This window comes from Chaetodon auriga, chromosome 7 (assembly GCF_051107435.1).
Source record: "Chaetodon auriga isolate fChaAug3 chromosome 7, fChaAug3.hap1, whole genome shotgun sequence".
NCBI classification, from domain to species: domain Eukaryota; kingdom Metazoa; phylum Chordata; class Actinopteri; order Chaetodontiformes; family Chaetodontidae; genus Chaetodon; species Chaetodon auriga.
The window spans coordinates 5,342,683-5,357,749 of NC_135080.1; the positions used below are offsets into that span (position 1 = coordinate 5,342,683).

Genomic DNA, 15,067 nt, shown 5'->3' on the forward strand with positions numbered 1-15,067 from the left:
CATTTCACTAACTTAAAAGAATATTTAACAGACATGAATACACTGTTTACATTTTCATGGGTGGAGGAAATGCTTTGTTCTGTTTTCTCTGTCCTGTGCCTCATTTTAAAAGGGATCATTTGAGCCAAATTAGTGGTGTAAAAGATCAGCACACTGTGGAGTTGCTCTGCTCTTACCTGTATAGTCTGCGCCCTCCTGCCCTGCATACTGGCACACATGGCAGCTTGGTGGCTGTTCAAGCCTTCGGACAGGCAGTGGGAACGCCGGCAGGGGAGGGTGTATGCACCGTAGGTGTTCCCGTCCTCCTCTGATGGGGAGAGCATCTTATCGTCCTCTCCTTCCCTGATAGCCCGGCTGCCATCGTGCCACTTGGCATAGCGGCGTTGGGGCTGCTGACGGGCAGGGTTCTTCTGGCTATAAAGCTCGTCAAGGGAGTTTGCCCTGTCGGCCGAGTCTGTGGGGCTGGACTGCAGGTGGCCTTCACAGTCAGTGAAGTCCCTCTCATGGGCTGCGTCTATGATCTCCTCTGTGCTGGTCAGGTGCTCTTGGCTGAGGTCAGACAGGGAGAACTCCAGACTGTCATCTCGCCACATGTCTGCAGACTTAGATCTCTTCTTCTTAAAGCTGACGGTCTCCTTGGAACCATCCTGAGTTTTCTGGAGGTATGTTACCTCGCAAGTGTACAGATCTTCATGCTGCACCTCCTCTGCAGTGGGGCCTGGTAGGGTTATGTGCATCGTATTCATGTGCACAGAGGGATTGGCCAGGTCATTGTGGAAGGACACAGGCCGCAGGTTCATGGCCACACGGTCCACCCAAATGGGGCTTCCAAAGTCTGGGAGAATATTCGTCTCATTGAAGGGCTCCAGGCCATTGTCGGCCAGGGACTGTGGGATACTGGGGGTGCTACTTGAACGCGTGCTCGTCTCAGAGTTCCTGTGCTCTATTTTCCCTGATGAAGCATGTCGAGAGCGTCTGGACTGTTTGTTGGAAATACGAAGAGACCGAGACATGTGCTTGCGTGACAAATAGCCATGTTCGTTACCATAGAGGGCATGGTCCCCATTCTGGCTCTCGACATTTCCCATGACTCAGAGGCTGAAAAGAAGGGGACATACATCTTAAACAATCTTAAAAAAGAATTTAAAACCAACAGAGAATAATACATAATGTTTCTTTTCTATAAGAAATGTTTCGGACATCAAATGACAGGACTGCATCTGGATGTTAGCTTACCTGCAGGATTGGAATGGTTTTTCTGGCATTTTGTTTGTCACTGGATCCTCAGACAGTTTGGTCCTTCAGCTGCTGGTACGATCCACAAAGCTCTGAAAGACACCCAGAAGAGAAATCATATCAAATGTCTGCCATGTTCAGTTATGTGTTATAGTTAGACACTGGATTGTGTTTAAAGAAATCTGTAGCTAAAAATTGAACACTGTCATTACTATGTCACCATTGTGGCCGACTGTATGTAATAGTCAAAAAAGTAAAACAATATATAGATATATAAGATACAGAGATGGTCAGCTAAGTGAAAGCAAGTTCCAGCATTCATTTAGTAGAATTAAGATGAGAATTTAAGAAATCACTGCCCTAATTCTGAGGAAAAAAAGATCACTGCATGACCGCTGGCCCAAGCGTGTGGTGCTGGTCAGTAAATAAAGTCGAGGAGTTTAAATAAGGAAAGCAGAAGAGTGCAGCAAATGTAACTCGATCCTGGCCTATTGTGTTGCAGTATCATTCACTTTGCAAGAAAAAAAGAGATAGTTTTGGTCAAACCAGCTAGATAAACAGCCCCCCCACCCCCCCACTCTGACAGAGGAGGTGATCCACTCAGCCCCTTTCAGCATGCACAAGGCTTGTGTGAAGTGGAGGGGATGTAATGACAATACGAGCACTGCGACAGCCTGAGTGAACACGAGTTATTCACAGCTGAGGAGAACCATCCATGTAGTGTTGTTGTTTTCTGTTCTCAAGCGCTACCTCCTGCATTAGAGAGGGTGGGGGTGGGGGTGTTTGGACTCTACCTGCCTGTAGGCTGGACAGCCTGCTCCAAAAAGGTCCTCTTCCCATGCTTGGGACCATCAACAGATGGGACAGAGGATTAACTAACCCTGTTGCGGCTGTTGTTCCTCCTGATCTGCGTTCCCGTCCTTTTAGGACAGACCCTTTGGGGGGGTGCAGTGTTTCTTGTGTACAGCCAGCGCAGATGAGTGGGAGCCCAACCCTCTGCTGCTCCATGCACTCAGGCTTACTCTGAAGAGGGGCGTTACGTAAACTGGAGCTGACCCCGTTTTTCTACCTTATGTTTCCCCCTTTCCCCTCTTCATTCTGCTCACTCATCACCCCTCACTGGTACTGCAATGCACAATGTTTGATGCTGATGGAAGTCCATTAATTTTCCCTCTAACCCTGCAGTTTATACAGAAAAGAAAAGAAAGAGGGACAGAACTATGAAACACGACTGCATTCATCACAGGAAATGGGATTCACTGAGGGACACAAACATGCTTACACAATGCCAGCACACGTGTTACACCACGGGCTGCTTCTAGGCTGCTTTTTACCCTTTCCCACACAGCACCCCTGTATTTTTTCATGTGTGTCAGGTGAAAGTTTAATGGCTAAGCACATGTCATCCCTGGAGACAAACAAAATGTCCTGTGTGTTTTAGCCATGATTGCCACTGTGTGAGGCCTACAGGGCTTCATAAAACTGTAAACACAATAAAATAAAGCCCCACAAGAACATTTTTGACAGGTCTAACAGTCAGTATCTATGGATGAAGTGTTTGCTATTTATAGGGGAGCTTATTATGTTGCTGTGCTAGATTTGCTAATGTTCTCAGTGGTTTCAATGTTAATATGATGTTTAATTGGCCAAAATTAATTACACTGTCTCAAGCTGAGATGAGGGGCTTAAATAACAGATGATGTGGTTTCCTCAGTCAGTACAGTTAAGGCAGCACACTGTGCAATGACCTTGGCTTTTACAGCACAACCTAATTTGAACAAAATGTTTAATAAACGAAAAAAGCTGATGAATTCTGCATCTGCTGTTAGAGTGATTCAAAACCTCCTATTATTGTGACTATACATACATTGTCTGCCCTTCCTCTCAGGTAGTCCCATTGAGATTTTAAAAGGCAGCAAAGTCAGTAAAACCAAATTTCACATGAGAATGAGGTCAAATTAGTGGACCAATATGGGCAAGTCCTCTCAGCCGCAGTTGAATCAGCACATTCATGGGGACAAATATTTAATCTGAAAGGTACAAACAGCTCCTTGTTCAGTCTTTCACAAAATCATCAATAGTTTGAGCTTAAAAAACGATTACAGCTTTCTTTACAGTAAAATCGTTTTTGTAGTAGGATCCACAATGAATACTTAACATAACAGAGCACTGATTCCATCTAACAAAGTGATTTCCTGTAAAGGTTTTAAGATTTAAGAACACAGATGGTAAAGCGGCTAACCTGGAAACACTCTTTAACATAAAATTGTACAGCACTCCTATTCCAAATTTTTCATGAATCTACCGTTTTACTGCATTTGAGTTACCAGAATATACACAAGGTTAAAATGGCCTCAATTCCCCAACACTACATTCTCTAAAGCTGCAATGCTGCTGGTGCACAAAATCCAACATCAGCTCTTTATTAAAACATGAGGAAGAGAAGCCAGGATTTGAAAACATATTCTAGAGCACCAAATCCCCAGGAACAGCTAGTGGGTTCTTCTAGAAATACCTGCTAACACACATAATTCAGTGTGCTGCTCTCTGTCTTGTATCCTCACAATCATCCTTTATACACAACGAGATAAATAAATGGAAATCAACAATTAGATTGGAAAATGTTACCGGTAATTTGGCAGTGTGACAGAGTGAGGAGCTGAGTAAATGGGTCATTTTCAGCAGACTGCATAAGAGCACAGGACGGCAGAAGACTCGGAGGATTCATCTGTTACAAGCCTCTAATGAAATACATAACCACAGGAGATTCCAGCCACCCACACATCACAAAGAAGAATAGTTTTGTTGTGACTCAAGATTAGCAACACAGCGGCTTCAGGGAAAAGCACAGAGATTCACCACAACTAACACCACTTTGGAAAGTTGTAAACAGTTAGTCCATGAAAAGCATCAGGCTGCTTCTAAATGAGCAGCTGATGTGCTTCCAAGTTATAAAATCCAGCTCTCATGTCAGTACAAGTATAGCAAGTTTGTTTGTGTCATTTATGTTGACACTATCCAGAGTGCGTTACAAAGATACTAATGTAGATAATGGAAATATGAAATGTCTATTTCATACTATACAAAATATACATCAGACTGTTTTTTTCTCTTCTTTTACGAGCATCTTGAAGTAAAATCACAGTATTTGTTCAAAATCCTGCAGATGTATTTGTCAAATGTAGGCTCATACAGTGATATTAGCCGAATATTTCTTCTGTCCTCACAGTGTTACAAACTGCAGCGGGAAAATGTTAAACATACGGGAGGTTTTAGGTTTAGTCTTGGCTCCAGTAGCCACAGTTTGGATTTATGGTAAGAAAGACTTTACGAAAGACTATCCAGAACCTCTCTTTCTATCTGCATGACAGTATTGGAACATAAATGTCACACATTCTGATTTATGCCAGCGTCTACCCATTTCACAACAGTGTGGATGATATGTGAAACTGTTTTGGGAGAGTCGTGTTCATGTTTCCATTCCATGTGCCGTGGCATTTTGTCATCCCTGAAATATGTGACAAGTAGATTTAAGGTCCTTTTGTTATTAAAGACCACTTTAAAGCCCGGCTTATATTTGACAAATTCTTGGGCCTGTTTGAACAGGAACAAGGGAAAACTGTCCTAACACCCACCTGCTCTTCTTCTCCTTTAGATCCCCAAGGACAAAAAATGTCAAATTGTCTGTACCATTTCAGGAAACAATGAAAATTCTTGCCCCATGGCCAAAATCTGACTTATGGACTTTCAGCAAGGTAGAACCCACTGACAAGTGTGGAACACCTGGTCACACATTCCCTTATTTGTGAGCTCCATATAGAAAAAAATACTGCAATGCACCACATAAATCTGAAGACATACCAGACACATTATGTGACAGAAGACACAAAAACAAATTTCAACACAATCTGATTTTGACTCCATATGTTGCCCTGACTCTTGCAAATACATTCCTGTCATTTAACCCAACTGCACCGGTGAAAAGACAAGAATGCACTGAGCTGACTAGTTACAAGCTCCAACACAAAACCCTGTAATCTGAACACTCCAGTCTCTAGAGATAATAACACAGGTAGTTGCGTGAAGGGGGTTTACCACTGAAAGACTGCACTCAAGACAGCTCACATGTCCCCGCTGATATACAGTCATATGCTTCTGTGCCAATGGAAGCACCAAACAGCAATCTCCGGTTCTCATGACTCATTTTCTGCTCCTGAGTGTGTTCAACTGTATTTAAGATTCTATTAGGCCAGGGGGAAATTAAGCATCAACAAAAGCTCCCATCCTCTTTCAACTGTTTCATGTCGGACAGAAACATCCGCACCAGACTAGCATTTAGTTGGGATGTCGAACAAAACAAGTACTTCCCCTGGTCTTCATTTAATAGATCAACTGAAAACTATATACCACGATCATGTAGCCAGAGAGTAGTTTTCTGACTTAGATCTGTAGCCCTAGAAACCCTGAATAGCAAGACAGCAGGAGAAGAGGGCCTCTGGTGGTAATGAAAGCCACAAACTCGTCTTGGAATAGCTTTGTGCCAAGAATGTACTATGGAGCAAAGGGGTTGCCAGATTTGTGTCATCCAGCCAAGATTCATACAGCCTTATTGAAAATTTATCTGGAGAAAATACAACAACCAGCGGGCAAAGTTATATTAGTTGTAGTAATTCTACTGCCATTGCTAACAGCGGTCATATTCAACAGCAACTCTGGCTCTAACAGTTGCATTGACGTAGTAGCGGGTGAAGTAACATTACGCTAAAAACAGCACATGTCCGCAAAATAAACAGATAATAAGCCAAACCGCCTAGTTATTTCACTTGCTGCAGAATGGATTTCATGTTTCAGAGGATGGCGGCAAATGCTGCCGCTGTGAGTAACCTGACCCCATCATGGGAGGCTCAGGTGGTCTTCTGTAAAGGGATTTTGTTAATGTAGGAGCAGCCTTTAGAAGGATGCCAGTGCATGTCAAGCAGAATAATGGCTGACAGTACAGCTGGTGTGAGACCTGGCAAGACAGCGACCAGCAACCACTGGTAAGGTAGATGATGTGGGCAGATTTGCAATTTGAGTCCAGAGCTAGACTGTTCGGCAAACTGACACCTTTTGTCTGTCAGTGCTGCACACTGGGCTAAGCACGACCTCGGGAACAATCTTGCTCTGACTGTATTGTGGCTACAATTAATGTTTCTCAAAATACCTCCTTTTTGTTTGCACTACTGTTATTCATGCTGATATATGCCCACATTATCCACTACATCTGGTGCAATACCATTACATCTTGTGCATTTTCTAATTGATTGTATATTACTTTTCAGTATATAGTACAAACACTATTTATTATCCATAGTGGCAACAGTATTTTTATAAACTGTACACATACACAGACGCGTGCAATTCCGTGTTCTTTTTATGCAACACCATTTCTCAAGTGCAATTCAACATATGGCATTGGTAGTTTTTTTCTCATCAGAATAATGGCAATAGCATTTTATGGGCAGTAGTATTTTCATGGCAGTTAGTATTTTTATAATCTGTGCATAATTTACATAGTTGAATTTTATTCTTTATCCTGTATCCTCCTTATCTCGACCCTTCTATGCCACTGTGTTAGCTGTTTTGCTTTTTAATATTTGCTGGCTGTAATGACTTAATTCCCCCAGCATGGGATCAGTAAAGTTTTATCTTATCTTTTTGCATCCTCATTTGAGTTTACTGAACATGGTTCTATTTAAGGTGGCACTACTGTGTTTATCCAAATTGAGCATAGCAAAACATAAGCTGCAAAAACCGTCTATTTTAATTCCCCATGATGTGCAATTTTAAAAGTGAGTCCCAGTCTTTGCAATAAATCTGCAGGCACTGATTTTGGAGCCTGTTGCTGAACAGCAGCTGGTGTTGTTTAGCCTGGTGGCACCTTTGTCCCTGCCAGTGTTTTCTCTGGGGCACCACTGTGTGCAGAGGTCACTGCTTCTGCTGGTGTTTAAGCTCTGTGGGGTTTGTGTACAGCAGATGCTGCAGGTTTTGTTGGGTCAACAACATATCTTTTGTCCACTCTATAGGCTTAAGGATGCTTCATAAGCTTCTATGGCCACGGGTAAAATGTTTATTTACTATGGTTTATTTTAATAACTATAGATATTTTTGCCCACATTTTTTCAGCAAAATGATAACCAACTTAATTTTGTCCTTTTAACTGTGGAGTTATTATGCCCTGGCTGTGGCTGATGATGTATGAAATTAGCACTAAGATAAGATATAAAGAGGGCCAGGTGATATAAAAGCTCAATTGATGAAGTTAAATGTAATGCTGAGGACAACCACTGTCAACTGTATGTTTTCTTTTTCACACTGGTTTAAGATAAAAGATTTTGTGATGCCATTTTTTGCCAGAGTTACTATCATCAATGCCAGCAATTTACTCGTTCAGAAGGCCACAACCAAGGTGCTATCAGACCACATCCTGCTTGTGGCTCTTTAGTTCCCCATTGTCAACCTTTGAAGTCCTTAAACAGCTGTTAATTGGAGGTGTACGTGAGCCACACACCACTGTGATACAAAAGGGGGGTGGATAAAGGCTGTGGTTGTTGTGATTCCTCTGACTACACTTCTATGGGGGAAGGGATCTAAGGATTTTAATCTGATAAAGGGAGTTAAAACAATGATCTATTATATGCCACTTAAAACTACTACAGTATCTAAAAATGAGTCTGTACATGCTTTTGAGACATCAGACTACTCCATCAGAGGATAATACTCTACCATGGCTTTCTTATTAAAGGACAACTGACAACCCTGTTTGAAACTTGCAGCCACAAATCCATCCCCATTAGTGTGTCACATAGATTAAAGTAAGGCCCCTTTATCGCCTTTGATGAGTTGGATTTGCCACAACAAGTGCTTCTGTTGAGTAACTGAATTTAAGGAAACGTCCTAAGTAAATTAACCTCCCGCGTCTTTTGTCATCTTCCTTCAAACTTCTCTAAATCATAGCCTCAGTGTTCATTACGCAAGACACTGTGTCACAGCATCAATAGCCCATTTTTCTTTCATTCTGGTAGCAGTTGGCTTTAGATCTGTACATGTACCGTCAGATATCTGGAAATCTAAACTCTGTGCTTATTTGAACTGATGTGGAGGCAAGCAGAAGTGCAAAACTAAATCAGTTGAAAGCCATTCAAACTTAACTCAGTGTGAAACTTCATATGCTGTTCAATGTGAGATAGTGACAACAGGATTACACCAGAACTCAAGATCAATACTTAACAGTTTATGACAGAAGTTTTCATCGGGGAAGCGCACAGAAAATGCTTCATGTAATGAAAAAGGCTGCAGCCACTGTGACAAAATATCACAGCCACAACCACCAGAGACTTTCATGAGTTGACCTTCTCATAGCCCGTTACTGTCACTGTCAGTGAAAAGGTCTCCCCTGGCTACACCAAGCATCAACACTACTCGGCCTTTACATGCTTCACATTCCAGACTTTTACAATTTGCTCATCCACCGCCCGACCCCAACTACACCCAACAATTCTCCACTCACACTGGGAGCAAATGTGCTTGACAGTTTTATGATTATAGATTTGTGATCAACGGTATCAATTCTGGGACACAGCGGTTACCAAAACACAGGGTTTCCATTGCACTGGTATACTGGTGCATTCACCAGGGAATATAATCTACTGAGCACTGGTGCAGGATGGCTGAAATGAGAATGAGAAGGATGAGAAACAGCTGGAAAATGAAATAAGATATTAGTGACAACAACACTGATATACAATGTAAACTCTGTAAAACATCTTCTCCTACAACTGCCTTGTCTTACTGGCTGCACTGATTTTCACTCTTTCTTCTTTCAGCTCAGTAGCAAAGGCAGGGCCAACTCTCAGGTTGCTAATGTAGATGAACAGAAAAACTTGAGTAAATTATATGCAACTATAAGGGCACATCACTGGAAAAATCATCATTGCGAACATGTAAAAACATGGATAATCACAAGTTTGGGAATATATTTTGCAACAGAGAAATATCATGTCAGTAGGGAATGAAAAGAAAATGTTACTCAGTATGGATGTTCAGTTACAATATCTAAATCTGAAGGAGTGAACCATTTAGCCTTGGTCAGCACACATCCCTCTGAGCCCAGCTGGTCTTGTGATGTTTGCATTACATAAAATTCAAATCTAGGCGATTGTTCTGCTTATATTCAGTTAGCCAGCAGTACTGCAAAACAGCACTGAATGGATGTTGATGTCTTCAGACTAGAAGCCAGTCCACTGCTGGGTGAGCCATTCACCTGCCAATCTCAGTATGGCAGCTGACTTGTCTTTGCCTGAATGTCCCTTTGCTGGCAGCAGAATAAACACAATGCCAAGGACATAGAGGAGCAGCGATCCTGCATTGGAAATGTGTTTTCTAAATCTGGTTCACTCAGGATCTTCTTCCACAGAGGCAATCATTTGCTTTCAGGTCAGTGAGTGGGAATATGAAGCACAGCTTCAGTCAAATGTGTTTCTTTTGTGTGCCATCACAAGTGCAAGCACACAAGCCAAACTACACTCAAAATCACATCTGGGTTGATGTGAAGGTCCATTTTCATCATTTTGATTGCAATATTAATGAGCAGGGAATCTTTTAGGTCACGTTGCAAACACATACTGAAGATGGATAAGACTGCATCTTTGTGTTCCTAAACTAAATATAAGAGAACAAGTTTCCAAATAACACTGTCAAAAAACAAGTGTGTGCCCTCCCTGGACTGTATTGTTCTTTCATCAGTTGCATGTCCAACATTTACATGCACTGAGGAGATTTGATATAAATCATATCTGTGGACAGGGCCCGGCTCTCTACCGCGTTGCATTGTGCACTCAAGCAGAGCAGAGGTGGATCCTGATACACATGACTACACAAAGCTGGGGAGATGTGTCCTTTTCCTCTAAGCAGTCCTGTTTCCAGTACAGGCCTCTTTTATTGCCCTGTGGTAAAATGTCACTTAGAAAGTTCCATTACAGCTGGAATCCAGTACCTTCGCCCATCACCCAGGTTTTGAAAGCTGGTAGTAAACATTACGTTTCTTGCAAATGCATCTAAGCATGAAGATACTGGAATGTAGACACTCCCAACTAATGTTTTGTGGGTAGATGGAAAGTTAACTTCTCTCACTGAATCCCTTAACTGTCCCTTTCCCTTCAACAAGAAAACAAAAATTTAACTTACAATTCATGATGACCAAAATCCCACATGATGTATGCTTTCATTTTAAATTAGCTGTGCACAGCCTGCTGTCATACACTCTTGTCTATTATTTCACTGCAGTTTAGGCTACATTTCCCGATAGCTGATACCGCGTACCGACAGAGCTCAGTGGGATGCAAAAGTTAAGTCAGATTTGTAAGTCAAAGGTGCACCCTGGTAGCCCAGCAGTCTACAACACATACCACAGCTATCACATGGTATATCACAGCATGCTTCTGTCTTTACATTTCCTAGCACTCTACTTTAAAATTAAGGAAAATACCTGAAAAATATCAGCTGAAGACCACATTCACTGGTTTGGTGGGAACTGCTGTTGGTTGTTAACAGACAAATTAGATATCTATACATTACAAATACACAACAAAAGTATCAAGAGTTGTGTTGTATCAAACAGAGGGACTAGAAAAACTGTGGAGTTCCATGTACCATCACGCTGAATCTTGCTATAAAGTCTAACTTCTACAATAAGCTAAGTATCTGAAAGACCACCTGATCTCAGATGAACTCTGCTGCTTGTAAATCTACAATATAACCTTTGTTCTACTGCACACTGTGCCTTTCAATTAAGTGAAGCTTATGACACAAGACCATGCAAACCAATCTGTGATCACAATTATTTTCCTCCCAGGAAGAGTAATTCTGTTAGGTGGACCCATTTCATGTGATTTTCGTTAAAAAAAAAAAAAAAGCTTTTAAAAATAGCTCAGAGTTGGTGTGTTTTTAAACAAAACAGGAGTCAAAACAGGAGCATTTTCAAGATTTACAAGGCTGAAAGCCAGAGCCTGACCTCAGGTCCTGCTAAGCCTCGAGCAGTCAATACATTTCCATGACTATGACACCAGATGACCATTTCTCGCCCCTCTCCCCACCGCAGGAGTCACACAAGGGACTTTCAAACACAAAGCCGGGATTTTAAATGAACTCACACATCATAAAGTCCACCAGCCCCCCCTCCAGGATGCGCTCTGGGAATTCTCCTTGACTTTGACCATCTCTCACATTTGCAATTCATCATCTCTCTCTCTCAGCATCACACAACCACCACCACTGCTTTGTCATTACAATCACACGGACACAAGCTGTATTGTTTGTGTCTGGCAGTGAATGGAGAGCAATACAATGGCCCCGCTGCCTGCAGTTGTAAGTGAAATTGTGCCTCACACAGGAGTGCTACAGGTACAAACATGAGGTGGAAACCCCACCCTAAACACAGGCTGTGAAGACCCCAGGATATGGTTACAACATGCACAAAAGACATGAAATTATAGGTTAAGTGTGGAAATGCAAACACTGATGGAAACTAGAGACAATACTGCATCCAGAGAAGATAAATCCTGAAAAAATAAACCCTCAAGGCACAATGTGATTCACAAGAGCTTTGGTTGCATCTCACAAATTTAAGTCCACTCTGAAATCCACTGAAACCTATGCTTACTGGCCACACGCTGACTTGTTGGTTTGTGTTATTGGTGGTGTTATTTAGCACCTCTCCTGGAAAGTGGGAGGTTTGAGTCTGGACTGCCATTTGTCTCTTCTATCTACTAACACAGCAAAGCACACAGTGTTGCAAAGAGGCACAAATATACAGCAGCAAATGCAATGACTTACCTTGCTGTGTACAACCAGGAAGTGTTTTTCTTCCCACAGTAGCCCGGTGAAATCCCACACATCACTCTGAGGGAAATTTCAAGCTCTACATGAGGGGATTATTGATACTCCTTCTGCAAGTCCACAGCAGACTGACTCCTATATGCAAGGATGAGTTGAAGAACTGAGGGAGGGAGGGGGAGTGACCATTTGTAACCCCCCACCCACCCCCACTGACTCTTTCACACTCTTCACTCCCTCCCTCCCTGCTCCCTCCCTGCTCCCTCCTTCGTTCTATAATTCCACCCCCCTAAACTACAAACCTACTGCCAGCAGGAATGTGTTCCCTCCCTCGTCTCCTCTGTAATTGCCCCTCCACTCCCCTATGAGAAGCATTATGTTTACACTACATGTTGCAGCCTTTTTATTTTACAAAAACGATGAGATCAACAGCTGTCAGTTTCAGGCCTCGGTTTCTCCGTCTGGATCAGTCGCGGCATCAATGTAAATTTCACCTCCTTTTTTTTTTTGCTCTGAAAGAAAATAATCCTGCTTTCATCTCTTTTCTTTGAGGTTGAAAAGTAGGATTTGTAATAACAGCTTCCTGGAAAATGAAACAATTGTTCTCTTTCCCTCCAAGGCAACAAGGGCTGAAAGGTTGCAGTCTTAATGTGTGTAATGTGTTGTGGTGCATAATTTGGAACATTCGGTGACAGCCCAAAATGGACCTGTGAATGAGAGAGGGGCTGGACTTGCTGTTGTCATAGCACCAGTGATGTTGTGTGGCTATCGCGTCAGCAGTGACAGCGGTGCCGGATTCATTTTGAGATGATGGAAGCGGCAGAGGGAACGGGGGAGACAGAGGAAAGGGGAGGACAGAGGAGTGAGGGCACGGCGACGTCTGTTCAGCTGCAGCCTGCATCATGCGCTCCAGAGGCAGCTTTGCATGCCTGCTGAAAGTAAAACATGCCCGGAGCCAGTCGAGGGTGTAGACACCCTGACAGCCACACAGAGGAGAGGCAGAGAGCACGGAGCTCAGACTGTGTGAAAGGAGTCTGGAGATTGGAGGGGTGAATTGCCATGTCTAGACTTTGCGATGACTATGACCAAAATAAAAAGCACTCAGCACCGTGGTCAGACTGGCTTCCTCTCAGTGTATCTTTATGTCCTGCCAAGGTTGTGACCCTGATATTAAACTAAACCACTGGGGTTTTAATAGTAAAGACTGGAATGTCTGGACTGCAGAGGCAACCAGACATAATAACCTGTGTTTTGATCAACTCTTTGAGCCAGATTGCACTTGATATCTGTCGGGATACAGATTTTTTCAGAGTTTTTGTGCCAAAATTGCTACAAATTCCACACACAAAACACAACATGTGCCAGTTTCTTCTTTTCGGTTAGTGAAACAATTTGTTAGGACGTGATCCAGTAAAAACAAAAGATTTGGAAGCACATGATACAGTCTGAAAACATGATGTCAAGAGACTATTATTCAGACTGACAATCTAATTAAAAGTGCAGAAAACAACATACTGATGTAATTCTTGGACGGTGTATAGTAATAACTTAGAACCAAAATATTAACCTCAACTGGCTAATGTTGTACTGCCATGGGTGTTTACCTGCAAAGTTAAATAAATAAGATGAGATCTTATTTGCATGTCTCAGCCAAAAAAAGACTGGATCAGGCAGCAGCGCAGTAAAAGCATCTATCAGTGAAATGTGGGCTAATGCTGAATCCACGTCTGCTCTCACCACAGGCATCCCAGAAATGTAGATTGCTTGCATGGAGCTCAGCTAAATAAAATACTCTGCTTTCTCATCACCGGGACAAGGCTATTAAACCCAGTGCTATCTGCACTCAATTTAGGAGCTGATTGAATTGGACATCCAATACATTGACAGGCTTTCAATACTGCTCGAGCAATTTGGCAGGTGAGACTGCGGTTACAGATCCACAGCAACACCTCAGACTGCTGATGCTGTCCAGGTGTCACAACCAACTGCAATCACTGCCAATCACCTTCAGCCATAAAAAAAAAAAAAAAAAAAAAAAAAAAACAGCTGAAGGCAGAGGGATGACAGAGATCCATTTGGCAGGATGTGCAATAAGCTCACTAAATGTGACTCTTTGCAAAAAATTACAATGCTTTTTCTTGAATGTTTTTGTTAAAAGGAATGAATTTGCATGTTACGAAGATTACTGATAGCCTCTGAACAATTATTTAATTAATATTCCAGTTTTTCCAATAGGATTCAAGTCTAGGTTCACTTATTCCTCCTTTATGTTTGCAGGTCTTCTGGGTCACTCCAGTAAAACAACCGAAGCTGGCAACATGCTTCACAGCGGGGATGGTGTTAGACAAGTGATGAGCCGTGCTTTGTCCTTGACAAAAACAGCCTCACTTAAAAAAGGAAATCAGTTGCCCCAAAACGAGCTCAGTCCCTGCAAATAGACTGATGAGGAACATTTTGTCTTTTTTTTTTGTTTTTTTCATTTCTAATACTTTTTTGGCTCTTTCTCTGCAAATAAATTTCAAGCTCGCCATAACTGGGTTACTGCACAGCATCACGCATAGATCTGTCACATAAGTTCTTACTTCATTCTTAAGTGAGGCCGTTAACAGCCCAAAATGTGGAAAAAGTCGCAGGGTTTAACTCTTTCTCAAGGCACTGGAGCCTAATATGTTACACAGGCATGCTAAATCAGAGAGCGGCTCCCAACAATGGCTTTAAACAAAGGTCAGTGAATAACCGACTGTACAGTGTTTTCATACAGCGATCCTGGACTGACCACAAGATGACACATCCTTTCAACATGATGTAGCTGTGATATTAAACAGCCCGTTTTGTAATGTATTCATTTGAAGGACTCACTGAGGAATACAGTCAACAACACTTGTGAGTGAACAGTCCTCTGCTGCCTCTGACCCAACTTCTCTGAAACATGCTGCAGGCTTATATTCACAAAAATCAA

At 42.3% G+C, this 15,067-nt stretch overlaps 1 protein-coding gene across 2 annotated transcripts in view; it reads right to left on the reverse strand.

Moving 5' to 3' along the window:
* Positions 1-15,067, reverse strand: part of LOC143323268 (rho guanine nucleotide exchange factor TIAM1-like) — a 42,736-nt gene that overhangs the window by 20,772 nt on the left and 6,897 nt on the right. Inside the window, exons 1-3 of one of the 2 annotated variants that reach the window (XM_076735050.1) lie at positions 12,109-12,247; positions 1,237-1,328; positions 177-1,098 (exon numbers count right to left, since the gene is read on the reverse strand). In XM_076735050.1, the coding sequence (XP_076591165.1) occupies positions 177-1,088 (912 nt within the window). In that variant the 5' untranslated portion in view covers positions 1,089-1,098; positions 1,237-1,328; positions 12,109-12,247. Of the gene's footprint in view, positions 1-176; positions 1,099-1,236; positions 1,329-12,108; positions 12,248-15,067 lie in introns of those variants that run through there. The other variant, XM_076735049.1, reaches the window with a different exon arrangement.